At 36.6% G+C, this 27,775-nt stretch overlaps 1 protein-coding gene across 1 annotated transcript in view; it reads right to left on the bottom strand.

The window, feature by feature from the left end:
- The window catches only part of PTPRZ1 (protein tyrosine phosphatase receptor type Z1), a 183,983-nt gene that overhangs the window by 41,917 nt on the left and 114,291 nt on the right, over positions 1 to 27,775 (bottom strand). The window contains exons 9-12 of the mRNA XM_049641742.1: positions 19,817 to 20,001; positions 18,056 to 18,182; positions 11,637 to 11,683; positions 4,566 to 8,154 (exon numbers count right to left, since the gene is read on the bottom strand). Of these exons, the coding sequence (XP_049497699.1) occupies positions 4,566 to 8,154; positions 11,637 to 11,683; positions 18,056 to 18,182; positions 19,817 to 20,001 (3,948 nt within the window). The remainder of the gene's footprint in view (positions 1 to 4,565; positions 8,155 to 11,636; positions 11,684 to 18,055; positions 18,183 to 19,816; positions 20,002 to 27,775) is intronic.

The raw sequence follows: 27,775 nt of genomic DNA, 5'->3' as shown, positions 1-27,775 counted from the left end.
ACTTAATCTGAATACAAGGTTTCTAATCCTGCAATTAAATAAATAGCTAGGAGCAATTAATAATTTCATAAAGAGAGAATCTTAGGAAAACCTTCTTACATTAGGATAGCCATTCACCCAGAAAACTATTTACACTGTAAATATAGGTTGCTTTTGAAGTGTTACTTTGAATGCCTTTCTTATCAACTATTTTTCTCTATCAAAAAAAAAAAAATACAGGGTGCCTGGGTGGCTCAGTCAGTTAATCATCTGATCTTGGTTTCAGCTCAGGTTTTGATCTTGTGAGTTCGAGCCCCGCACTGGGCACCATACTGATCATGTGGAGCCTGCTTGGGATTCTCTCTCTCCCTCTCTCTCGGCCCCTCCCCTGCTTGCACACACTCACACTCTCAAAATAGATAAATGAACTTAAAAAAAAAAAAGAAAAGAAAAATAATATTGCATGGGAACTGAAGGAGTACATAGGTTGAAGAAATTCTTTTCAAATATGCAAGTGTAAATTATGGAAAAGCTTAAAGTCTGTTCTTGGGTTAATTTCAAAAGATGGAAAATGACTATATCTGTGACCAGTTGGGTGCATTAGTATTCTAGCACTTTCAAAATCATTGCAACTGGAGCTAACCTTCCAAGTTGTTCAAAAGAGTTTCAGAACTTCAGTGTATCAGTGGCCAGTCACAATGCTTCCCTTCTACACTGAGGTGTGTGCAGGGGGGAAGCACGACAAGGGCACATCAGAACTGCTCTGCCATGGCGACATACTGACACTGTTGCAAAGTAAAAGCCCTCATCGCGTCCGCCTGCAGAAGTTCTGGAAGAGCTCTTTAAGTAGAACATTTAAGTTCCCCACGAGAGTCTACATTGCTTCCTACATAGCTGGCACATTAGGTTCTTTTATACCAACTATCTTACTTTAGCGATAAGGGGAACAAAAGGAATTGATTTAATTTAAAGATTTACAAATAAATTTGAGAGTAACAAATTCATGAACACAGCACTGAGGTAGAGCTAATGGCAGAGGACTTAAGGTTTAAAACAGTAGCTTCCTTCTGAAAGATGATACACAAAGGGTCAAAAATTTAACCCACTCGTATGAGAAATGTATCAATTGACAAATGATACTCATATTTCCTTAGACATTTTTTCTTATAATTCTGAATGATTTGCCTGAAAAGAGTAGAATGCAAAGGGATGACTAAGAATCACAAAACTGAATAAAAAGTGGAAATATTGCAAATCCATTGATCCCTGAGCTGTAGTTTATATTCTTGTGAGAGAAGCCCAGGCTTTACTCATTTGTTCTGGTCATTACACATTGCAACGAGGCTCATCTCGAAGCCTAAATAATCTGAGGGTGAATGCACTGAGTTTCCTTATAAAATTTAGGAAACCATCTTGTTTTAATACATAATTGTCTTCACATCTTTTCTATTATAACTATTATTATCTAAATGGAAAATTTGTGCCTGAACAATGAAATAATCCACTTAGAAAAGCCCCTGGTACCTAGAAATTACAAATAGTGGTTCATATCTTTATCAATGTCAGTCATTCTTAAAATGTGATTCCCAGAATACTGGCATTGGCATCACCTGGAATTTGTTAGAAATGCGAATTTTGCGCCCCATGCCAACCATCACAAATCTGCTGAATCAGAAACTCTGTGGACAAGGCCCAGCAACCTGTGTTTTAACAAATCTTCCAGGTGATTTTGATCCATATTAAAGTTTGAGACCAATAATGTACATTAATTTATACACAAAGTGTGCTTATATAATCACACAGGTCTTCAATGACCACAAATCTTTATAGAAATTTGTATATAGGTGTATATATGTATGTATGTGTGTGTAGACACATGCATTTTCATTTGTGTATATGTATGTGCATACATATATATGAGATATGTCTGATCATACATGTGATATATATGTAAGATATAGAACACATAAAATATGTAACAAATTACCATATATATCACACATTGTATACATATATGCACACACATATAATCTTGTAATATAGACTTTACTCATAAGTTCTCTGGGAGGTCTGATTTTAAAATAAACCCTTTCATTGAGGAGTCAGAGTGATAAATCCATGCTAACTACATATTATGAAATCTAGGTATTTTATACAAGATGAGGTACCACATGAAATTGTGGCACTATTGGTAGAGTATGCAACTTTTGATCTTAGGGTCCTGAGTTTGAGCCCCAAGTTGGGTGTAGAGATTATTTTAAAAAATAAAGAAGGAATAAAATATACCCAAGTTAAAAAAAATTATATAAAAAAAGAAAGTACAGACAATCAACTAGTTCTTTTACATACTGTAATGAGGAGCTAGTTCTATTGATTTTTATATTCATTAGTTGAGGCTAAAATATCTATTTTGACATGGTTCAGTAGTGTATATGAGCTACCTAAATAAGACAAGAATCTACTTGATTAGTAAACAAAGATAAGATGAATACTTTCAAATACATTTTTAGGATAAAACAGTATAATTTTGGTATTACAAATTAAGCATTATATATATCTCATTGTCCTCAATTATGAAAGCATAGTCTCTAAGAGACAGACACCAATAACACGTTTGCAGTGTCAGTTTGTGTCAACTCCCTATGTGACCTTGATCACGTACTTTAGTATCTCTGGGTCTCAGTTTATGCATTCACAAATTGCAGATACTAATATTGGCCTTACCTCTATTGTTTTAGGGAGCATGTTTATAAAATACTCTACATTCTAGAAGTACATAATAAAATAGTAAGTTTCAAAATTAGTCTGTATGCATTTGATAAAGAGGCATATTCAACTATTTTATAAGACAGAGTACATATGATTTTTTACAGATGCAGTTTTTAAAACAGGCAAGAATTTTCCCCTAATCTTGTTTGATCTCACTCCATTAATTGTGTTACCTGATGATATTGGAAGGTATATTTCTACTGTTTTGTCCTCATCAGTGGGAGAACATACACTTAATAATTAATCAAATTAGCACATTGAAAAGAAATTGCTAAGTTTCAGTCAATAATTCTGGGTTTGGCATTTTGTAATATATAGTTTCTCCCTGATAGCATAACTTAGTAAGAACATACTGACGATATCACTGTCTAGTAAGATAAAATAAAAAGGATGAACTCCTCATATGTCTTTAAATCTAATAAAAATTTTTTAAAAAACCCCACGTACTATAATTGAAGCCAGATAACAATTCATATATACGGCAACACTAATGAATATAGTGACCTACGGATTCATTATTCATTCTCACATATCAGAGTGTAAGTGTTTAAACTGGAATGCAATGTTAAATAGGTATCAAGTCAGAATGTAGAAAAACTTCTATCAAAATGCACAAACTTTTAATTGCTGCCGCACTGAAGGAAAAATATAACTAATTCAAGAGATGGAAATGACAAAGAGAAAAAAATATGCTAATGAGACTGGTATCTATGATCTGGCTTATAAATATCCGCTTTTATGCAATAAGATTGCAAGATGCTACCTTGATCTATCTTTTGACTAATTACATTAAGATTTCAATATTTTTGTTGTTAATTTAAAAAATGCCTTAAAATTTAATAAGAGCAAGTTATAAAATTCTTATGATCAATTCCATGAAATTATCTAGTATTTCATATGCTTAATGGTTTTCAATTTCCCTTTTTCTCCCCACTGGCATTTAAAGCAAACATCTGTATTATATATGTTGCAAGTAATCTGCTCTAAGAAACATCTGGCTTCTAAACTAATTTGCATAAAATACATTAACAAATGAAATGCATTTCTACAGAAAATGGTCTAGTGTTTTACATCTTGTCATACAATACCTATACATACTATGCATATTAATGACCGTTATTTAACTTCTTAGAAAGGGCTGTATAACCGCGAGTACAAAGTAGAATGCATGTTGTTAGTTCACACTGCCCTCTTTAGGCAACATTTAGGTAATCAAACAGAGGCAATTTTAAAAAATGAAAACGTTCTTTAAAGAAAATCTTACCATTAACTCTCAAAACTCAGAAAGAGAACTTTTTTTTTAAAGTTTAAAGTTCCACGCTGACGTGGATGTGCAAATTACCATATCTTTTCCATCGGGTGGGTCAGAGAGGTGTTTTGTAATCATACTACTATCGGAGTTTAATAATTCATTTTATAATTCAATGAAATTAGCTTACAACTTATTTTAGAACATAAGTGAATATAAAAATGAAAACTATCTAAAAACAACACACTCCCATCTATCATTTAAAAAGCAGTATACTAAAAACGCATTACGCACACTTAAGTGCTCCCGCATGTAACTGGCATCTCGCAGAACATGAAAAGTTGACAATAAAAACCATTTTATCCATCCACTAACCAAAACATGTCGAATATTCATTTGAAATAATGAGTAAAATCATACTTTAAAAACCATGAATGGATTTGTTGAATGTCTTGGTTAAGAAATAAAACGATGTGCCACTTTACCAACTTTCTCTTTTCACGATTTTTCTATTTTTTGAGGAAGAAAACCACCACACCTCTGTCTATCTCTTGGATCCATAACTAACCTGCCTCTGAAATGTTGAACACTTCTGAGTGCCTGCTAGTCACAGTCGGGGTTGAGGACTGTGGGGATCCAGGAGTTATTTCTGAGTCGGCTGCTTCCAGGACCCCATCAACATCTCTTTCGTTAACGTCTGGAAAACTGAAATCTGTGGAAGTCTCGTTATCATTAAGGTTATCTGAGACAGCTTGCCCTGATCCACTCTCTTCATCACCTGCAACAAGTACCCATGCTTCAGATTCTGGGGTGAAAGGAAGCAGGGCATTACCGGTCTGAATGTCATTTTCCTGTCTTCCATCACTGGGGTTTGGGGGTAGTACATTTGTTGGTGGTGATTTATCAGGACTTCTGTCCGTATCGGTCTGACTGTCTGATATTACACCTGTGACTTTATTTTCTTCTTTAGAGTTTTCAGATAGTGGATATGAGGTTGGATTAGTCTGATCCACAAGATTGTTGTCTTGGGTGTCTGAATCATTCATTACCTTTTCCTCTGATTCTCTATAGGAGGAGCATGCCATACACTTATTTATGGATAAGCCATCTCTATCTCTGTCATCATAATCATCATCATAATCATCAAGATCACCATCGTCACCACCACCCACTAAATCACCATCAGATCTGGCACTCTGAATGAGCTCTGAAGTTGTTTTAGAAGGAAACAGGAACTCGGTTGTGGTTACAGAACCATCTTTGTTGGGAGAAACAGCTGTAATGGAAACGTACGCATTTCCTAAAGGAACAGAACGATCAGCAGTTACAAGTGTGTCAGAAACTGCTGGAATACCAGCAAACACCTCATCAGTGAGAGACCCCTTGGTGGAGGTGAAAACTTCATCAGAATATAGAGGCTTATCTGTAAGTGTATTTGGTGGTACATCGATTGATAAAACAGGAGTAGCAAACGCATGCCTTCCTTTCGGGGGAAAGGCATGGCTAACCTCCAAATTGGTAGTTTGGAACAACTCATCATTACTGTACAACGAAGGCACCGCTTGCTGGGAACTTTCGCTCTTAAGCAAAACTGGTTCAGAGTATTTCTCACTCGCGTAAGAAATGGTTAACCCTTGAAGCGAAGCAGCATGCACATTAGAAGTAGGCGATACATCAACAACTCGTGCAGATGTAGAGTGCAGCATGTTTTCCCTTGAGGCAGAATTTGAGGCCATGAGATGCAATACCGTAGAACTAATCTGCTCAACCTTGGGGGTTTCAACCAATAGTGGATCACTAGGCACAGGTGGAAGAGCAGTTTTAAGCAATGTGTCAACATCAGAAGCCTGAAAGGAAGGTTGCAGCAACATTTCAGTATTAAAAGAAGCGGAGGGCTCATATAATAAGAGCTGAGTTGAAGGAGGTAACATTTCACTAGAAGCGGGGTCAGAGGAGGCTGGCTCTGAGCTCGCCCTACGCACGGGTTTAAGCGAGGTGTCACCAAATGCTTGAGATACAGCACGTGTAGGCTGAACTGAAAAGTTATTCTCTGGCACGTGACTAATCTCCTGATCAAAAACCTCAGTGGCGGGATGAGCAAGAGACCCTGGAAGTATGCCCTCTGTGCTAGAAAAGGAAACGGGGGATTCTTGTAAAGATACGTTTGACTTATTTATCTCATCATACAGGCCGGGCATGACTGTGCTTTCAGAATGGTAAACCATCTCACTGAATGAGGAAATCTGCAGTTCAGTCTCATTTCCATACAGTATGTCACTTTTAGAAAGCGGCTTATTATCATCACCAAACACAGATGCCGTATATGTAAATTCAGCTACAGAAACAGGTGAAGAAATGTTAAGGGCTGTCAGACCATCTGTGTCAGGTAAAAGAAATTCACTATCAGAGGAGGCTCCAGACCACTCCCCATCCCCAGAGAGGCCATGAGGCGGCAGCAGCAATGACGCGGTTGGGGTTATGAACGAAGACTCAGGCACTGGAATGTGGCTAGGGCTGCTAAATAAGGAAGCCTGATGCGATACACCAACAGAACCATGCACAGGTACTGCGGAACTGTAAGGAACAGTGAAGAAGTGTTGGGAGCCCTCATTATTAGATAAGGCATAGGAAGGTTCGGGCCCTGAAGAACGTGCATGCATCATGACATCGCTGCTGGGCGGTTCAACTTGAGAAAACATATGCGTTTTATAAAGGACACCAGATTCACTACCACCAAATCCCAATGTCTCTGAAGCAGCATGAGCAGTGGTCTGATGCAACATCACATCAGAATATTGAGCAAGGCTGGGCTCTAACAGCACATCACCCCCAGCCACTGGCAGAGAAGCATGCAGGGACAGCTTATCACTCTCAACAGCTGACGTAACTTGTGGAAGGATTTGAGAAACTGTATACAGATGGCGAAACGATTCACTACTGAAGGAAGCAGAGGAAAATGGAAGCAAAGGTGCACCATCATAGGAAGACAGGATGGATTCAAATGACACATCGACACCAGGAAATACAGGCGTAGCATGCAAGGCCGAATCACTACTTGAAGCAGCAGGGGTAGTGTTGAGGATCTGATTGTCAAGCAACAAAGGGGTGACTAGAGGAAAGACTTCACTACTGTAGAAAGGTTGAAGAGGTGTCTCACCATTGTATACTGGTTGAGTTGTCTGCGAGTGTACCATGTTGACGGTGGGGACCGAATCCTGTTGTCCAGAGGATGGAGTAAAAGCATGAGGCGTTACCTCAGTCGGGAAGTAGGCAAAGGTAGAATAAGGTGGCATCTCCAGATCTGTGCCTGGGGGACCCTGTGACACGAGGGGGCCTGGAGACGAGGACTCAGCTGTCTTCTCAGATTCATCAATGTGTATCTTGGCGTAATTAGTCTGGAGAAAGCTCTCTCTACCTGATCCAACATCGGGCTGTGTTATCACATCTGGAGTGCTAGCAAACCACACATTTCCATCAATGGAAGGATCCTTTAGAGATTCTTCCGAACCTGACGAGACTGAATCTTCTGAAGCATTTCTTGTAGATTCTGGTAGAAGGACACGATATGTGATTGTCTCTGGGTTTTCTGAAGAAAACACAAACCCATGGGATATTTTCTCAGAGATGAATGGCATAGCAGAAGTTGCCGGACTGGAGCCTGAAGAATCGTCAGCTCCGGTGTCGAACTTGAAGCTTGTCAATAAACTTTCTTCCTCACTGATATCAGTAGATACCTCTTGGGATTCTGTTATAGAAACTGTATTTAAAGATTCCACAGTCCCAGTCAAGTTCATCTGCAGAAATCTGAGAATCGTTTTAGAGCTGTCATTTAAAGAGGCTGAAGCGCCTTCCAGGGTGTGAGGTGGCATTTTAGTCACAGTCTGTGAAGTCAAAGAAAAATGTTTTTGGGGGGCTAATCCAGTGACTGGTTGGGACGTGGAATCTAAAGATGTGTTGGGGATATCACCCTTCCCAGAGAACTCACTTCCTCTTGTTGGGGATCGGTTAGTCTTGGCCTCATTGTATTTAGTCCCTGCACGATTGTAGTTTGTTGTCGTAGGAATCCGGGGTTCCTTTCTCCTTATTTGGTTTGTGGCACTGTCTCTACCAGGATTCACAACAGTGTCTTCTTCAGTGTCTTTTCCCTCTTCTTCCTCCTTTGAAAAGCAAACAAGAGTTAATGAAACATAAGGAAATAAAAAAATGAATTCTTAACAATATCTTATGCTGCTGTTAATCTTCACTTGTGGGATCTTGGGAACGTCTCCTCATAAAGCACCATCTCACAGAGGCCATGCCTCTATCCTATAGCCTTTATCATCCACATTCTAGGGACACTAATTAAACTTAATGAAAACACCTTATTTATGGCTGCCTTTATTTTAATGCTGTGGAAGTAATTAAATTAATAGATACCACAGCTTTGAAAGAAAGGCGTACTATAATGTATTTATTTACAGTGTTATTTAATATCGTATTTATTTTGTTTTATGTTTCTCTGTTCAGTTCATCTGGCAACAAGCTAAAGAGCAATTAGCTTCTTACAATAGGAAATGAAACAATTTATTTCAAAGATCTAATTAGTTTCAGATTCAGAATATTTCATTGTATATATTCAGAAAAAAATCACAATTTTTAAGCCATCATAAGAGGAAGATTTAGGACTAGGAGAAGTTTGGGTTTTTCATTTTGTTTTAAATATTTTTCACTCAAGACACAGGAGACATTCTAAAGACAAACTGTCCAAGTATGCTTCTAGTACTAGTTATTTGATTCTGTGTTTTCCTTAGAAACATCATTCAGGTGACCCAGTCTTTTGGGAACACTCAGTCACTGAAATGGCTCAGGAGCGGTCTGAAGAGAGGTCAATCAAGACCCAGGTTTTCTGTTTTTTTCTTCTTTTGTAACTCTGCATTTTATAATACATCAGACCATATGCTTAGAAAACTAAATTGCCAAAGCTATCAAGACATGGTATTTTTAGTTCACATAGAATATGACTTTTCTCAGTTTGCTAGCATTATCATTTATTAGATCTTTTACTTTTTTATTTTTATTTATTAATTTTTTAAAATGTTTATTTATTTTGAGGAGAGAGAGAGAGAGACAGAGAGACAGAGCGGGAGTGGGGGAGGGGCAGAGAGAGAGGGAGACACAGTATCCGAAGCAGCTCCAGGCTCCGAGCTGTCAGCACAGAACCGGACACGGGGCTCGAACTCACAAACCACGAGATCGTGACCTGAGCCAAAGTCAGACACTTAACCGACTGAGCCACCCAGGTGCCCCTCATTTATTAGCTCTTTTAAAGTCATGTCCCTAAAAAGAAGAAAAAATGTACAGATTGGTAAGAAATTGACTGATATCAGTAGAAAGAATGTGAATCTTAAACCACGTCCAGATTTCTCTCTCTCTCTCTGCCCTTCCTCCACTTGTGCTCTCTATCTCAAAATAAATAAATAAACTTAAAAAAAAACCAAACCATGCTCAGATAACTCTCAGAATGTGATGAAAATAATGCACCATTCATTAATCCCACCTAACCAAACCTTGTAGATCTCTAGAAGGCATATGGTCTCATGTCAACACCTCAAGAACAGATCATTCCTGCTCTATGATTACTTTGTACATACCTGAAACCACAAATATTTTAATGTATACTGCTTCCTATCATTTTTTATGAAGTTATTGTGACTCTTTCTTCCACTATGGTTTTGATCTGTGTCTCACCTGTTATCCTTCACAGCTTCCATTAAAAAAACTTTTACTATAAAGGCCTTGATCACCCTGGAGATACTTTGTCCTTCAAAGTAATGCATTTTTATTTGAGAACAATCTGAGAAACATCCCCTAAACTATTCACTTCCACATTCAGTTTTAAAAGCCATTACAGGGGCGCCTGGGTGGCTCGGTCGGTTAAGTGGCCAACTTCGGCTCAGGTCATGATCTCGCAGTCCGTGAGTTCGAGCCCCGCATCGGGCTCTGTGCTGACAGCTCAGAGCCTGGAGCCTGTTTCAGATTCTGTGTCTCCCTCTCTCTCTGACCCTCCCCTGTTCATGCTCTTTCTCTCTCTGTCTCAAAAATAAATAAACATTAAAAAAAAATTAAAAAATAAAAAATAAAAGCCATTACAGATACATTCCATGTATCTGTTTTGCCAACCTCCATCATTCATTCCCGCAGGAATCAATGGTAGTGGGTAGTGTTATGGGCTAAATGTTTGTGCCCTCCCCCACGCCCCGTTCCTATATTGAAATCCTACCACTTGAAGTGATGATATTAAGAAGTGGGGACTTTGGGAGGTATCAGGGACTCGATGAGGTCATAAGCACGGAGGCTTCATGAATGGGCTTGGTGCCCTGACAGGAAGAGTCATGAGAGAGCTTGTTTCTTCTGCTCTGCTCTCTGCCATGTGAAAATACAATGAGAAGCTGGCAGTCTGCCACCCAGTGATCACTTCTAGGTATATGCCTATCCACGTACACATGCACATGGGCACACATGCACACCCACCCACACACAAATATCCTTGGCAGAATTTTGTGAACTCTTTCAAAGGTGGACTGCTCACTTTGCTAAAATAATCCTTTGCAAGACAGAACTGCCATAAGATACATAAACTGTTGAGATAATTATACATGTGAAAACAATCTAATTAGTATTTATTGCCAGATAATAGTTATTACACTCTATGATCTTATACACACATATGTGCATATGCATACATTTGTACTACATTAGGAATAGCATCTGGATTTAACATATAATCTCAGTTAAGGTGACCAGTATATTTGGGTTTAGGATGAAACAGAAGATACATCAGTCATTATTTCTTTATTTTAGAAATTAAGACAATGTTAGAATTTATAAATATTCTCTTTTTAAATGTTTATTCATTTTTGAGAGAGAGAGAGAGAGAGAGAGAGAGAGAGAGCACGCAAGTGGGGAAGGGGCAGAGAGTGTGGGACACAGAATCCAGAGCAGACTCCAGGTTCTGAGCTGTCAGCACAGAGGCCCATGAGGGGCTCAAACCCATGAATGGTGAGATCATAACTTGAGCTGAAGTCGAATGCCTAGCCAACTGAGCCACCTAGGTGCCCCTATAAATATTCTCAAATACCTATTTACTTACAGGACATTATACTAGCAATAGACACTTATCATATGACTAATCCAAACACAAATATTCAGACTAAATGGGGGAAAGAATACATACAACTTATGTTTTGGCTCATATTTGTTATCAATCTGTCAACCACTGGTTAAGTTAATTATAAATCAACTGTAGAAATACTAAGAATTGGTTAAATGTTGTTTTAATCTTTTAGAAAAACTTGAACACTGAAGAAAATTCTGATTTATAGCTATAGTTTATAGCTATAATGATCTTTAACGTTAATTTTTTTCATTATCACCAACCCTTTTCCATCTGTTACTTTTATTATACTATCAAAGTGACGTCCAACTCTTGATGAAAGAATCATGTACGTCGATTATATCACTATCTATAAAGCTCAACAACTAACCCTACGACGAATAATGCAACATGAACTTTGATTAAAGTAACATCTGAAACCTAACCAACAATTCAAAAAAGGCTTTTTAATTTTAAAACATTTTAATATAAAAATAGCTATAATACCTTGACTATTTCTTCAGTTCCAATTAATTCAGGGAAGAGGTCCAGCTCTACAAAATTAGAAACAAAATTATTAAAATGTTTATTCGATTATTTCAGCTGTGTGGATTTACCTTTGGATGGAAAGAGGGAAGGGGGAGAAAAAAAAAGACTTGTTAGCTTTCAAAATACAGAATTTCCAAAAATAAAAATTAAAGATTTGTGTTTCAACACTTCTGAACACTACGTAACACACCACAACATAAGCCTATATGAAACTGCATTCAAAAACTTCATTTCTATCCTCTAATCCAACTCCCTTCCCCTCCCCTCTCCCCTCTACGTGTGATTGAAGCTAAGAAGGGAAAGGGGGGCAGGCTGAGTATAAAAAACCCAAATAGTTTTTCATCAGCATAGATGATAATTGGGGAAATGCCAGGGATTAGGAGGAGAATTGACAGGATTTATTTTCTTATTCAGCTGCTTATTCTTTCAGTTCCTCTTCTGGTGGAGGGCCCAATGATTTTTTCTACACTGTGAATTTGGGCTGATGCTTATATGTACACAGGGTGCTGCACCAAACAGACAGTACCTTCCAGCAGGTCCAACCTGGCTGGCCACAGGAAGGACTGACCAGAGGGATCTGGTTCCTTCTCGCCAGGGAAACTTAGCTGTGCTCCCGCAAAGATCTGGCCAGGGTCAGTCAAGTCTGCTGTTCCCAATGACCAAAATCCGTTTATTTCCAGTACATGGATGTCTCAATCCTAAAACAAACCCTATCAGTAGTGTGAGGAAAGATTAGGAGCTGGGTCCCTCTCTCCAACAAGGAATCTAGCCCAATGTCAAATTACCAAGGGGCCACCTGCAGAAGCACTGTTCCTCATGCTTCACCTGTGCCACGTAGGACTTGGGTTTAACTAAGCGTTACTGCAGGATTCCTTCTCTTAGTCCTGTTATTTCATCGACTCTCACTCCATCTCCAAAATTCATGCTCTTTACTACCCCAATGCTGCTTATGTTGTTTTATACCTCTAGGTATCCTCAGAAGAAATGCATACTCTATAAAGTTTTCAAAGGCAAAACTGAACTAACATGAAAATGTTTATCAAATCCAGGCCTGTATTATGATAGATTTTACTGAATCTACTTTTAACAGAAAATTCCCAGATACTAAGAAATGTAAAGCCATAAAATGTGGTCCTGTGTGTGGATTCCATTTAGAGGAGAATTCAGGACGAATTTAGAAGTGAAGTCACGCTCTCAAGTGAACTTAGATAAAATTAATACTCTTGACTACTTAGCTATCTCAAAGTTACTTACCCTGAACAATGTTAATTTAGCCCTGAATTAAATTTTAACATTCGATTATTTTTTTTTTCTTGTTGAAACTGACCGTGAAAGAGTTTGGAAACCTTTATTTGGATCATTAATGTTCTCCATTTTCTATGTTTTGTTTTTCATGTTCTTTATTCTTCACATTTTCAAATTAAAGTGATTTCAAATAGTCTGAAACATTTGTATCTCTATAACCTCCAAGGAAACAAATACATGTGAGTTGAAAGATGAGATGCAACTAAACTGTAAAAGACAATTAAGAAATTTCAACATGATTTTCTATAAACTACAGTTAGAGAAGTTCATGCACATAAAAACCTTCAAATTCAGCATGTGAGACAATACATAATTTGTTGAAATGCTTTTATTTATTTTTTAATGTTTACTTATTTTTGAAAGAGAGTGATAGAGCATGAGCGGAGAGGGGCAGAGAGAGAGGGAGACACAGAATCTGAAGCAGGCTCCAGGCTCTAAGCTGTCAGCACAGAGCCCGACATGGGGCTCAAACTCACGAACCACAAGATCACGACCTGAGCCGAAGTCAGATGCCCAACCGACTGAACCACCTAGGCGCCCCTTTATTGAAATGCTTTTAAATGGAGTCATACATTTTCACATACTTTTAAAATATTTTAATGTTAATAAGGGCAAGTTATAACAAATATTTGTTAGTGATACATATATTATACTGTAGATTTTTCTCTGTTAAGAGGCTATGGGAAAAAAACTCAGTGATAATCCATTCTCTTCAACGTGCTTAAGGAAATATTTTAAAATTAAAAACAAACAAGGGAACAAACAAAAACATGGTCTAACTTTACCTAACTTGATACTTTTAATAAGCAAAAGTAATTTTCTTATTGACTGTCAAGGCTGGCATAGGGTATATATAATTATCACATTGAGGACTGATTTCCCTATTATTGCATTTAATTTATTTTTATCCATTTACTGCAGCATAAATTAACTATATGGTTCCTATTAAGTTAAAATATGTGATTTTACCCACTACTTTTCCCTCAAAGAGCATCAGTGAGTTCTACTGAAACTGGCTTTGCTGTTTACTGAAGTAAGAGATAAGACGTCTTCTGGCCCGCTTTGGAGCCTAGAGGCAAAATGTATGGGTCCAAGCGGTCCTTTGGTCCCTCTTTGCTTCATGGCACTCTCCTGGGTGAATACCCCAAGTCTTGGTGTCTTCATATCTGTAAGTATTAATCCTCTTTGAAGGATCTTCACTTTGGTTTCTTATTAGATTATTTGAATTAACTAAAATTCTGTGGTTGCCCAGGAGCAATTCAATATGCCTTTCCCCATTCAATCCAGAGCTCTCCTGCTGAGCCTCTTCAGAACAATTTTGAAGTAAAATAATTTCACAAATTTTCTATCTACCCGGAGATTCTGAGGCCATACTTCTGAGTCTGAGAGTTCACAGCACCCAAAGTGTAGCTCTGGTGGTCGGCACAAGATTGCACACTCGGTACACTTTGGCCTGCTGGTTCCTCACAAATAACCGATATTTTAGTCGCCACTGATCAGACTCAGGAATTACTGACATACTAAGTAGTTAAACAACTATACTGCTTTATAGACTTCTCACTCACTTGGTCAAAATAGACTGCATGAAGCCTACAAAACGTCTAACAGCAAAGACTGTTAATTCTTTTTTTTTTGTCAGTGAACATATAAAATTCACGTATGTGTGACAACTCAGCAAAAGCTATTAGTTCATTCTGGTTTTGTTTTGGAGCACATGTAATGCCACATTTTCTAAAAGAGCATGTTAGTACCACATTAATATTCCATAACACAAAAAAGCAACACTGACATGGGTTGGCAAGCAAGGCTTATTTAATTGTTTGAAGGAAAGCCAAGTCTCACAGGGCAAAAAGTCAAAGCAACATAGACTACAGTCTCTTCAAACTGTGATTTTAAATATTATTGTAACACCCATAGCATAGGGTGGTAAAGGCAGAACAAGGACAGATGTATAGTGATTTAACAAACACAATTGTTAAATAACTGAAAAGCACGCACCAACAGAAAAATGTGTTGATCTAATTCACCACACATGTAAATTTAACACATATAATTATTAAGGCTCTAAAATATGTACTTAAATAATATCCTCTATAATTGTATAATAACTAACTGTATATTATAGATTTTAAAATGACACGATTATTTTAGTTACAATGACATAAATTATGGATTATTTTTTCATAAATATAATTTTCTATAAAGTATTTGCAAAGACTACGCACTTCAGTTTAACCTTAAAATGGTTTCCTGGACAAATTTAAATGGTTTCTTAATATGCATTTATGCATGGATTTTAAAATAGCAATTTATAGTAATATTCATGGATGCCAATTTTATGGCGATACTGTTGTACACAGCAAGTGTAATTAAAATGCACAAGCAATAATCAGATTAGCTAAAGTTAAGGGCACAATTTGGGAGATTGAGTTTTCCTTCATGGATATTGATTAACATATGTGAAATCTACAATTGAAAGAATGAGGGCAGTTATAAATAACCTCCTTCATTTCTTTTTAACAAAAGCAAAGAACAATACAGTGTTTAGAAAAAAGCCTATCCAAAATAATAAAATATAACTCACTAGGGTACATTACAATGTTACTAAGGGAATGAACAACATAATTAACAGGATGAAATGGTACTAATAAAAACCATGAAATAAACAGCAAACTTAAGAGTCACTTACATCTCTATTAGCCACATAAATCATAAGATTCTTGCGGGCACCATCACACTAAACCTCAAAATAGTACTTTTTTCAAAACTTTTACTGTGACGTATTGACTGTAGAAGTATTTAAAATAATGTAATTTTGGTAACAAATTGAAAATACATGAATTGAAATGCCATGGCAGCCTTTTAGATCAGAAAAAAAAAATGAGATCTAAAGGAACAAATATTTTCTTTATGAAAAATGAGAAGACTCCAAACTTTGGGTAAATTGGCTTTTGATGAAGGACCTTTTGGTAGGAATAACTGAGGAATAAGCCATCTAAGTTTTTAACCTTTGCTTTTAAGAGGAATATCATAGTGAAACATCAAATCAAACACTACCTTTTACTAAAACATTATTACTGTACAAAATGCTTTAAGGGACTGAGACATCCATGGAGATCAAATGGTATGCCCAAACTAACATCTCATTAGCTCAACAGTGTCCCCAGCCTTTGAATAAATGGAAACCAAGTGTAATATTTATTATTTTGTACAAATGTGAAAGTGCTACAAACGACACAAGAATGTTGTACTTTGTGCCAGTGTAGACTCAGTCTAAAAGGATCACTCAGAAACCACTTCTGTAGAAAATAGATATTTGATCTGTTTTTCTTTATGCAATAAACATCTCAAAAAGAAAAAACAAAAAAATTCAGAAAGTTTAAAACTTGGCAGAGTGGATACAGTGAGAAAGGGCGTAACATAAATAACTGCAATTATTTTTTGTAAACTCCTGGGAAATTGTTTTATGTGCAGAAATGAGAGTAGTATAATTAAACCAACGTAGTAAACGAAATGAATGTATTTAATATAATCCACATCCTGAAATACACAATAGGATTAGAGGAGATTTTTATGCCACATTTCATCAATTCACATGTGATACTGGCCAATATGGTGAATGATGCCCTGCTAAAGATGTGAATTTCTAGGTGGATCCATATGGGGAATGTTGCAGAGGGACGGCAGTCAGTGCATGATATAGTATAACTGAAGCCATGGTCAGTTAATTTGATACTCACCTTTCAATAGCATTTAGAGCTCACATTCCATTTAAAAATAACCTCATTTTGAAAAACAATGCTATATAAAAGCAATACATTATACACAGGCCATGAGGCAGATCATAAGAAATATCAAATAGTGATATTGCCATCATAATAGTAGTAATATTAATTAGCCGTCAACATTTTAATCTGGGAAGTAACTTGGCAAGTTTGTAGCCTGTGTTTTAGAAAGATACCTAATCTATCCTCAATGCTCTGACATATACACTTTAACTTAAAAGTTTAACTAGTGAGAACAACTATGAGGTAATCAGTGAACAAACTCATAATGGATTAAAGACCCTGTTGTATCATGTAGACCACAAAGGCTAATCAATACACATCAGTTTTCCTTCAATATGTCAAATTGGAATATGCTATAATTAATGTAATTTATTACCATCCATCTCTATTAAAAATTTATAAAAATATCAGTGAGTAGACTCATGGTAGGGAAGACCAAAGAATATTACATTTATGTATGTACGTTTGCATATATTTATAAATATGCATATGCATGATGTCTGTGTGTATACACATATACATATGTACACATACATATGTATTTCATTCTATTACTTTAAAACTGCTTATATTAGCAAAAAAGAGACTTTAATTACATGCATTTGTAAATTGTCAAGTTATGATCTGTACTTCATTCAGTTACTTCATAAGATTTTAGATCAAAAGATTTCCCCATAATACTTAGAGAAGATGCATGCAAAAACAAAAACAATTAGAAACAATATCTTTGTTTTACTTTGTGAAACAGTACTGGCAAATCAGCTAAGAGAAAAGCACTCTCCCCCACTTCACACAGGAGTATACAAAGTGGATAAAAATATCTAAGATAAACTGTTGGATGCTTTGTATAGATATTTCAAAGTACCTCACATGATCCTAGGATCATGTATATACTTACTACAAAATGCTTTGGGGGCTGAAAAAGGAAATAAACACAAATGAAACCAACTGTTCGTTATCAAAATAAAAGTCTTAATATTCACATAGCTATTTTCATTCAATGACCATTACAGACATAACAATCAGTTTTGCTATTCTTCTTCTAAAAATAGAAAAATTCAGTATTTAGAATAAATTTACTTATTGTCCTGTCCCAGATCTGCTGAATGAAAATCGTTTCCATGCTTCACAAAATTGGCGGATGATTCGGGTAAAAAAAAAAAAAAAATCATTTTGTCTTTTAACCAAAACAATATAAAGTCAGACAGAAAGCACCACTGCATCCAGTAAGTAAACTAGCTTCCTTATGTAGATTATATAAAGGCATATCAGGAGAGCACTTACCAGGGTCATCAGAAGGCATGTCGACTATAAGCTGGTCACTGTACTTTCCGTGTAAGCCATTAGTGCATATGGCTACTATTTGAAGCACATAACTCATATTGGGTAGTAAATTATTGAGAATAGCACCCTAAAAGAAAGATGTCAGTAATTACATAAATGTATTACTCTTTTTAAAATTTTCTTAAATGTTTATTTATTTTTGAGAAAGAGAGAGTGCGTGTGCAAGCAGAGGAGGGTGGCGGGGGGGGGGGGGTGCAAGTTCTGAAGCAGGCTCCTGGCTCGAAGTACAAAACCCCACCTGGGGCTCAAACCCACCACCTGTGAGATCATGAACTGAGCCAAAGTCGGAGGCTCAACTGACTGAACCCCCCAGGCCTCCCAAATGTATTATTCTCATAAGAGTACTAACATAATAGACTTCTGTCAATGAAAAATATTTATATCTTATTAATCTAAGAAAAAGTTTATGCAATGTTGTTAAGTTGGATTTGTGATATCTGTGAATTATGAAGATACTGGAAAACTAGGCTTTTTTGTTGTTTAAAAAATTTAATTCTAGAAAGTTTCATTTTCAACTAGAACTCATCAAATTCATGAGTACCCAAAACTACAAATTAATATTTTAGACAAATAAACATGGACTATTTGCAAAGAGCAAAATGTGAAAAAACACAATGAAAACACAATTTATCTCTTTATCATAACAATATATAAGCCAGGTAGTAATAGAATTATCTTCTTAATATCATTATGAAGTGAAAAATGGCAAATTTCCATAAATTATATAACATCCATGTTCACAGCGTCTCTGTTCTAAACACCCGGATTAAAAAGTTGTTACATGTTTTATCAATTTGCCCACATGATGTCCCACACCATGATAACAAAGACAGTTTTTGTTTAAATGCAAGTTCCCAGGCCTTGCTGGACTCCAGTTGTCCAAATACATTGTCCAGTGTCTTTGACTTGCAGTGGGGCTTTCCTAAGGCCATAACCAGATAGGGTTTTCTCAACCAGACCCCAATCTATGGCCAATCCTTCCCTACCAAGGCAAAGTTTAATACTGAGATGCCCAGGTCAGAAAGAATCTGGACTTTTTAAAAAAGTTTTAATTTTAATTTCAATTAGTTAATATATGATGCTGTATTAGTTTCAGGTGTATAATGTAGTGATTCAACCATACCATATCACACTTTATTTTCTTTAATTTGTGTGCATGGGTGGGGAGGAGGAGGGAGTGGATCTTTTCCTAAAGATGATCTGACTTGTGTTAAAAAGTCTTGACACAATTAACTTCACATCTATTACTTGGAACTTTGATGCAGTGTCTCCTACTCTATTTTCTTGTGCCGGAAGAGTATGGTGTGAGAAATGATACATGGCAGTATCAGAGCACGGAGATTCCAGATCCAATTATTTCCACAACTGTGAGATCACAGTCAACTGTTCTTCGAGACCTTTTATTTTTAAAGAGAGGCTACACTAGATGAACTCTAGTTTCTAAGTCTTCTCTACGTGTCTACTCTATAGTGTTGTTGTTGGCAAAGCTGTAATCTTCCTGTAATTGAAAACAAGTAAGAGCCTAGTGTATGATTCACTGTGAGTCTGGACCTAATTTAGTATAGCTTCTGTTTCCCTTCCTCCCCACTGGAGAGTTTCGTACAAAGTTTAGAGCAACAATATATAATCATTTGTAAGTTCCTACCTTGAAAATTAAGCTATAGTGTTATCAACACATGAGACAATTGATCTTATAATTACCAAGTCCTGATAGCCATCTGTCAAAAATTCATGCTTAGTCTGGTCTTCTCCTTCTAACTGCTGGTACACAACTGCAAACTTCTCAATCATGGTATCATAAACCACTCGAGGTCTCTCCCACGTAACAAGAAGGCTGGTATAATTCTCTGGGTCAGCCTGAACATTTTCTGGTTCTGAACTACAAACTTCAGAGAAAAAAAAAAGTTACTGAAACAACTGTCAGCCTCGAGGATTTTAACAAACGAGACATACTCTATGAAAATTTCTGTTTTATTTCAACAGAAGGTAAAAAGTTACACTTCTCCACTGTGAAGTTTTTGTTTCTGCCATCTTGGGTATCTGAAATACTTCTTTCCCTATCTGTGTCTACCTTCCCATTCAGAAAAGGTCTAGGTCAAATGTTCCCTCTTGTTATGCACCCTCTGATCTCTGCGGAAGTGATCTGTGTCATTTTGAATTGTCTGTTTTGTTTTAACACTACTATTGCTTTAACTGCATGTTCTCTTATATTATTCCCCCCCCCGCCCCGCCTCCTCCCTGAACAGGTCTTAACTCCTGTAGTACATAATAAACACAAGAACCACAGCTTTTATTTCCATATTGCTTAGAACCCTATCTGGAATATATTTGGCATACAAATTCAATTTGAGAAATAAACAAATGATAACTTCAAGTTCATGATGTTTTTATTTCTCTTGTTTGGTACCTGACAGATATGTTTAGCTCAGAAGGAGGAGAATTTAAATTATAAAAGATGGTCTATTATCAGATATTTTGTTGTTTCAAAATCCTTGAAATAATTTAAAGTTCCCTATCAAGAAAAGCATAGGAGAACAACTAAAACTATCATTTCTGAATTTTTGGGACCTTCTGACAAAAATACCACTTTGGCATTTTAAATAGATTAAGCAACTGATTTTAGGAAAATTTGTTCTGTCTGATCTGAAAAAAGTATTTTGAAAATTGTTCAGGGACTTCTTCAAATTAATTCAAGTCTATGCTGAGAATCATGCCAAAAATTTAGTCCCATCAAAAAGAGTATTTTGATATTTTCTGAAATGCACTCATAATGTGAATTTGGAATAATTACAAAGATAAAAATTATACAATTTTGTGATATTGTGCTAATGGAGCAAAGCAATAAATATAATCTCTTCATGGGTTAGAAAATTTGTACAAGAGAGAGAAAGGTCTCTAAAGCTAAAGATTGATGTGCTCACAGAATCCAAGCTTTGCTTTTGGGAAATACCTGAAGTTACAAAGCCACTGAATGAGACCATGCGGTTGACTTAAGTCACTGCCACAAAAACTCAATGAAAACATCCCAACAAGAGTATCAGAATGTGATAAAAAAAAAAAAAAACAACAAAAAACTTTGGTCTCTATTAGTTTGTAGTTTTGCTTGTGAACACAGGAGGGCACCCAAAACTAACAATTGACCTTCTAAATTGAAACTTCACTTTTATATACAGTATTTATAATAGGAGTTTTAGCCTATGAATGCTATGCTAGCAATGGTATGTAAATGATCCAGAAAAATATAAATATATATACTTTAAATAATGCATGTATAACTTTTATGACTTGGGAGACAAGATTATTCACTGTAAAAACTGTAATATTATGTTTTGTCTATTAAGGATTTAGGATGGGGTGTTCCTTTGGGAATAAAAGAACAATTCTTCAAAGCCACAAATTTATGAAAAAGTATGAATTCAGAATAAGAAAATGTATTCTAATTTACTTCTACACTACACCCTCAGTGCCCTATCTAGTGACACTTCCGTACTGGCCACCAGATGGCATAAGACCATCGAATCATCTCAAAAGTGAGCTACTCACATAAACTATATCACTGGAGGAAAAGGATTGCCTCAGTCTTGCTTCTAATGAGCCCAAGTTCATTTTTAGAAGGTTGAAAGTGATTCTTGACAGTACAATCTGTATATTTTGGCCTACAAAAATCAATCCCACTTTTTAGAGAGTAGGAATGATTTAAAGTGAACTATTCTCTTCCTACAAAATGAAATTACCTTAAAACGCATTAAAGTTTCATGCATGGACACAAAGCAAAAATCTCTTGAGAAAATATAAATTATTAGCTGCAAAATACCCAAAGGACTGCTGCCTAATTAGCGCGAAATTACTTTGGTTGAATGTCTGTGTTTATTTCGCCTTAATTGTAGAAATCAGCAGATGTTTCAAATTTTAAGAATCAGCATTAATATGAAGTAGGACTTCAAAAAGAAACTTGTATTTCCTTGTCATTAAGTTTTTATTTCTTTGCTTTCTTCTTTATAAATCAGTAAGAGCTTATAGATAATTTGCTTAATAGTTTAAACTTACATTTTAATTAGAAATTTATTTTTTTAAATGTTCCTTTTGTTTATTGATAATCACAGTAGTTTAGTAATATATTATAAAGCTGCAACTAAATTTTACCTTTTAGATGCTGAAATACAGGATTTTATGGGGTAAAGATGATATACTTTAAAATGTATTCAAGTGGCACCTGGGTGGCTCAGTCAGTTGCACATCCGACTCTTGGTTTCGGCTCAGGTCATGATCCCAGGGCTGTGTGACACAGCCCCGCATCGGGCTCTGCGATAACAGCAAGGATTCTCTATCCTCTCTCTGCTCCTCTCCTGCTTTCTCTCTCTCTCTCTCTCAAGATAAATACATTTAAAAATAATAAAATAAAATGTTTTCAAGAGGAAAAACCTGTACTTCTGTATATTATTATCTTGCCAAAGGGCTGACCTTCTATAAGGTAGGAATGGATTTTTAAAATAACAATGTAGTTCATTCCATATACACTACTTGGCATTCTAAAAAAAGCAGGGTATGACCATGGAATATGTTATTAATTTGCACTAAATTTTCCAGGTTTTCTTATATTTCTTATTGAAATGGACTTATCTTATTAGAAGGGCATATACTGCAAAAAGCACATTATCTGGATTGAAAATCAAGAATGGTTCTCCAGATCAACATATACTCAGACATCAGATATAAGCTACCAATTGATAAAATCATGACAATAAATAATTTCCTTGATTATGGGGAGTTCAGAACTAGATTGATGTATCATTTTCTTCTTTAGGACTGAATCGTGTGTCTAGATTCCTTTCCAGAAGCTAAATGTGATGCGGGTCACAGTTACTGATTCTCTCAGGAATGCTGGCCAAGAAGGAGAAACTGGTTCCTGCAAACCCTTGGCCATGAGCCAAATCATGTGACAAATCTGGGGTCCATGTCAAGTCACACAGAATACAAGTGCTTCAGTACAAATGCAAGGTTGCTCATACATAAAGAATGAGGATGTAGTTTCCTTCATAAAGAAGCTGTAAGTGTTCTTCCTTAAAAACTTAAAAAAATTTTTTTTTAATGTTTACTTATTTTTGAAACAGAGAGAGACAGGGTGTGAGCAGGAGAGGAGCAGAGAGAGGGAGACACAGAATCGGAAGCATGCTTCAGGCTCTGAGCTGTCAGCACAGAGCCCGACGTGGGACTCGAACTCATGAACTGAGAGATCATGACCTGAGCCGAAGTCGGACACTCAACAGACTGAACCACCCAGGCGCCCCCAAAACTTATTTTTAACATTCAATTCTCATCTACTTGGTTCCAGGCACTCTGGACATCCAACTACAGACAGTGCTGTTCCTGCCTTTAGGAAGCTCGTTCCTATGCTAACTTCTAACCTTTAATTTCAGTAAGCTATTAAACATAATGGGTGCTTTGAGTTTCTACGTCCTATCCCCCATTGACAGAAGAATGCAAAATAAACTTGTAAAAAATATGCCATGTAGACCAAGTTAGCTTGTATTTTTCAAAATTACACGTTCTTCCCAGAGTTGTAAAAGTTTCACAAAATTTTGGTTGATACAAAGTCATGTATTTTCTCATCACTTACATAAACTTATATGAAGAGTAAATACCTCATACAGAGGAATGCACATTACTTGCAGAGTGAGTACCAAAGAGTGAAGCAATGAGTGTTAGAAGGAAAAAAAAAAGTGGAAAAAGAAAAGGGAAATAAACAAAGAAGGAGAAGTATAAATGACAACTCTGGCTGTGACCAGTCTCTCAGCTAAACACAAAAGCTGATGCGGATGGCTAAGGGAGACAGGAGTCTTTGCCGTTCTGTGCTTAGCTTGGAAGAAGGGCAGGTGCCCTGAGGGAGACCAGCCTTAGCTCCATGGATTACGAGTACAACCACGGATGCAGGTAAAAAGACAGAGTGGTGATTCTTGGGGAGTGGCAGAGAAAATGTCGCAATTACCTAAGATGTCACTAGACTTTACTGTTATTTCCCACGGAGTTGAAGTTTGGTGCAGTTTAACATGGCCCATGACAGAAATACTTTGTGATCCACACTGATGAATCTACCACATTCTTGTCTGAAGTTAATGAGCCTCACTTCAAAACATATTGAGACAGGTATTTTGATGACTTTGTTGTGAGGAGCTCGAAGATTTATAGACTTAGAAGACAACCAGTATTAAGGTCATCATTTCCCCTCAGAGGGCAGCAGATCTTAATAAAACAAATGTAAACATGCCCACAAATGTTAAAAATAGTAATTGGAAATTATCCCCCGCTGATTTGTACTTCTCAATGATTGCATCGCTTACTTTAGATAAGTGGCCAAAAGGAATCTTTCAGATTCTGCTTAATTCAGTCAGTCTTTTACAGGGACACACTGTAACTCCATCAACCGTTCGATTTGTAATATATAACCTTCTAAGAAGTAAATAATCTTCAGGTCACGTTTCTGCATACAGTTGGAGTGCAGTGTTAACGTACACATGCCCTTAATGAATGCTATTTAAAACTACTGACCTTCAAGAAGATGAGTCTAGTGATGTTTAATTCATCACATTTTCCAGGAAATTACAGAAAATTTCTCATAGCTCAAATGCAATATTAAGCTATAAGGACACTCCTTTCATGCAAACCTACCTTGAAAAGCATTTTATACTGTATTATTAAAGAAACTTTGCATTGAATATATTGCAAGGCCAGCAAATGAGATCTGAAGTGTATTTATGATTTTATTCAACAAAAGCCTTAAACATGGGAAACTTGAATAGCACCCCATACTTGTGATAGTTTGTCCTCATATGTATGTGCACATACACACAAGAGTGTGCACACACACACATTACAATAGTAGTAGCTTTCAGTCTGGGACACATTAAGTTCAAGAGACTGTATTTCTTTGTAAACATTAGCCCATTTAAACCTCACAACAAGGTGGCCCTTCTAACTCATGTTATAGGTGAAGTAACTTGACCATTTTCATATAACTAATAAGTACTGGCACTGAGGTTTAATACCAAAAGTCTATGGACTTTAAAGCCCAAGATTTTCCCCACTGTACTCCAGAACGCCCCTGCTTCTTAGTGGGAGAGTCCCACTGCTAGTGGGATAAGAAGGCAGCAAGAAAGCATCTGGTGTCTGGAAAGCATGGGATAAAGTTGAACTTCACCTACATTATACTTTTGCTGGGTTCATACAGTTATTCACACATATTCCTCATTATCTAAAAGACAGTTTTTACTAACTCCTTCAAGGTTCTATTAAATTCTGTGATTCTTAGAAGAGTCAGTGTCCATTCCATGATGCCAAAAAGAAATGCCTCTAATAAATGGCAACTCTACATAAAAATGCAAAACTAAAGGACTGAAGTTCTGGTAAACTATGCATTCATTCACAAACATTTATTGAGTTCCTGCTATGAATGCAAAAATGAATAACGCCTGATCTCTACCCTCAAGGAGTTTACATAGATATACAGACCTTATGTGATTTTTGCAATTGTTTGCAATGTTTTGTGCAAAATATATTTTTCTACAATGTGTTTACTGAAAACTGACAACTTCATGCCACCCTTTACTTCTGTCTTGGTCAAAAGGAGGATGCTAGATATTTATAGCACCAAAATATATAAATATAACCTGAGTGTCTGAAATTGAGGAACAGGTTTAGTAAGTTGTTATAAGTATACAGTGGAATACTACACAAAATTAAGAATGGTGCATTAATGATATATTTGTACCACTGAGTAAAATAAAATCAACAAACATATATGTAGTATAGTCTCCCTTTTGTGAGATATAATATACATTTAATTTAAGCCAAAAGCCTGGAGAGATATTCACCAAAGCCCTTATAGTGGTTATCCCTGGACTGTGACATTATATGGAAATTTATTTTTTTCATGTGTGCTTATCTGTGTTTTCTGCCTTTTTAATAATGTTCATGTAATATTGAACTTTTATTAAAAAATAAAAAATCTTCAGATTAAATTTAATGAAGATTAAATCCTGGATATATATGTAATCCTCAATTTTTATTTTCAAATTCAGAAAGTTGAAGGGGGATAGTGTGTGTACTAAGAAGAAAACCAGGGCACCTGGGTGGCTCAGTCCATCAAGAATCTGACTCTTGATATCAGCCTAGGTCGTGATCTTGTAGTCATGAGATCAAGCTAAGCGGACCCTACTTGGGATTCTCTCTCTCTCTCTCTCTCTCTCTCTGCTCGCCCCCCCCCTTAAATACATAAGTAAACTTAAAAAAAGAAGAAGACCATCACAGGAATATGCACATGGCAAATGATAGTGTTTACCGAATGCAAAACATTCATGATGGAAAAATTAAGAATTTGATCACTCCAGTTTTTGAAAAAAGCCAATGCTATTTTTTTAACATTTTAATTTTTATTAATTTTTAATTTTTAATTTGAGAGAGGGAGAGGCAGAGAGACAAAGGAAGAGAGAGAATCTTAAGCAGGCTCCACACCCAGCTTGAGCCCGATGTGGGGCTTGATTCCATGACACTGGGATCATGACCTGAGCCAAAATCAACAGTCAGGTGCTCGACCACTTGAGCTACCCTGACGCCCCAACCCAATGCTATTTTTAAAAAAGTTTCATGTCATTAAGAATCAGTTTTTATTATAAAATTTCATCATAAATTATGTATGCAGAAATTATGTTCCCTTATAAAGCACAGCAGAACTGGAAGGCTTTAGAATGAGATATGTTCAAATACTGACTCCAGCCCTTTATGGTCCTGTGAACTTGGGCAAGCCACTTAACATCAGCTTCCCAAACTGTAAAATGAGAAAAAAAAAAAAGCCAACTTCATGATGGTGTTGGGAGGCTGAAATCAAATCCATATGGTTCAATGCCTGGTTGAACACACTGGTCCACACAGTACATGGTAGTTATTACTGTTTTTGTTATTCAAAACAAATAGCCTTTGTTTTAGCCTTCATCACTTAACTGTGAAATGAACAATATCTGACACTGAATTGGAACTACATTTGGTTTATACTTAAACAGGGCAAAAGGCACCCATCAAGCACAACCACTCTGTTTTTATTATATGAAAATGGATTCTTTCCATCATTCGGTATTTGGTGAATGAGAACTTTGCTTTAGCCCAGCAATGGAGGTAAAGACTTAGTTACTTCTTTCACGGGCTCAGAGTCCAATGGGGGAGATGAATAAGTAAACAGACAATGGTCATACTGTGGCAACTACTGTGTACTTTGGATGCGCACAACACAGGAGCACTTGGGCATATGACACACCTCCAGATGAGCGTCATTGATTTTGTACTTTATGACTATGGCACCTTCACGAGTGCACAGTCCTATGCCAGGGCCACAGGCAGACTTGATGAGGATGGAGATAGAGGCAGGGATGGTTCCCCCGTGGATGCAAAGTCTGCTTGAGTCTTGAAGAATGAGGAAGAGAGAAACAAGTGAAACAGCAGGGAGGAACATGCCACGGCAAGGAAACAGCATGTAAAATGTAACCTCGGAGAACGTGGCCTTCCTTTCTTCAGGGGATGTAACCTAGGAGAACATGGTCTTGCTTCTTCAGGGGATGTAACCTCAGAGAATGTGGTCTTGCTTCTTCAGGGGATGTAACCTAGGAGAACGTG

The sequence above is a fragment of the Panthera uncia genome, chromosome A2 (genome assembly GCF_023721935.1).
Source record: "Panthera uncia isolate 11264 chromosome A2, Puncia_PCG_1.0, whole genome shotgun sequence".
NCBI lineage: Eukaryota > Metazoa > Chordata > Mammalia > Carnivora > Felidae > Panthera > Panthera uncia.
The sequence above is the reverse complement of the archived record's forward strand: the minus strand, read 5'-3'. Positions and strand labels throughout refer to the sequence as shown.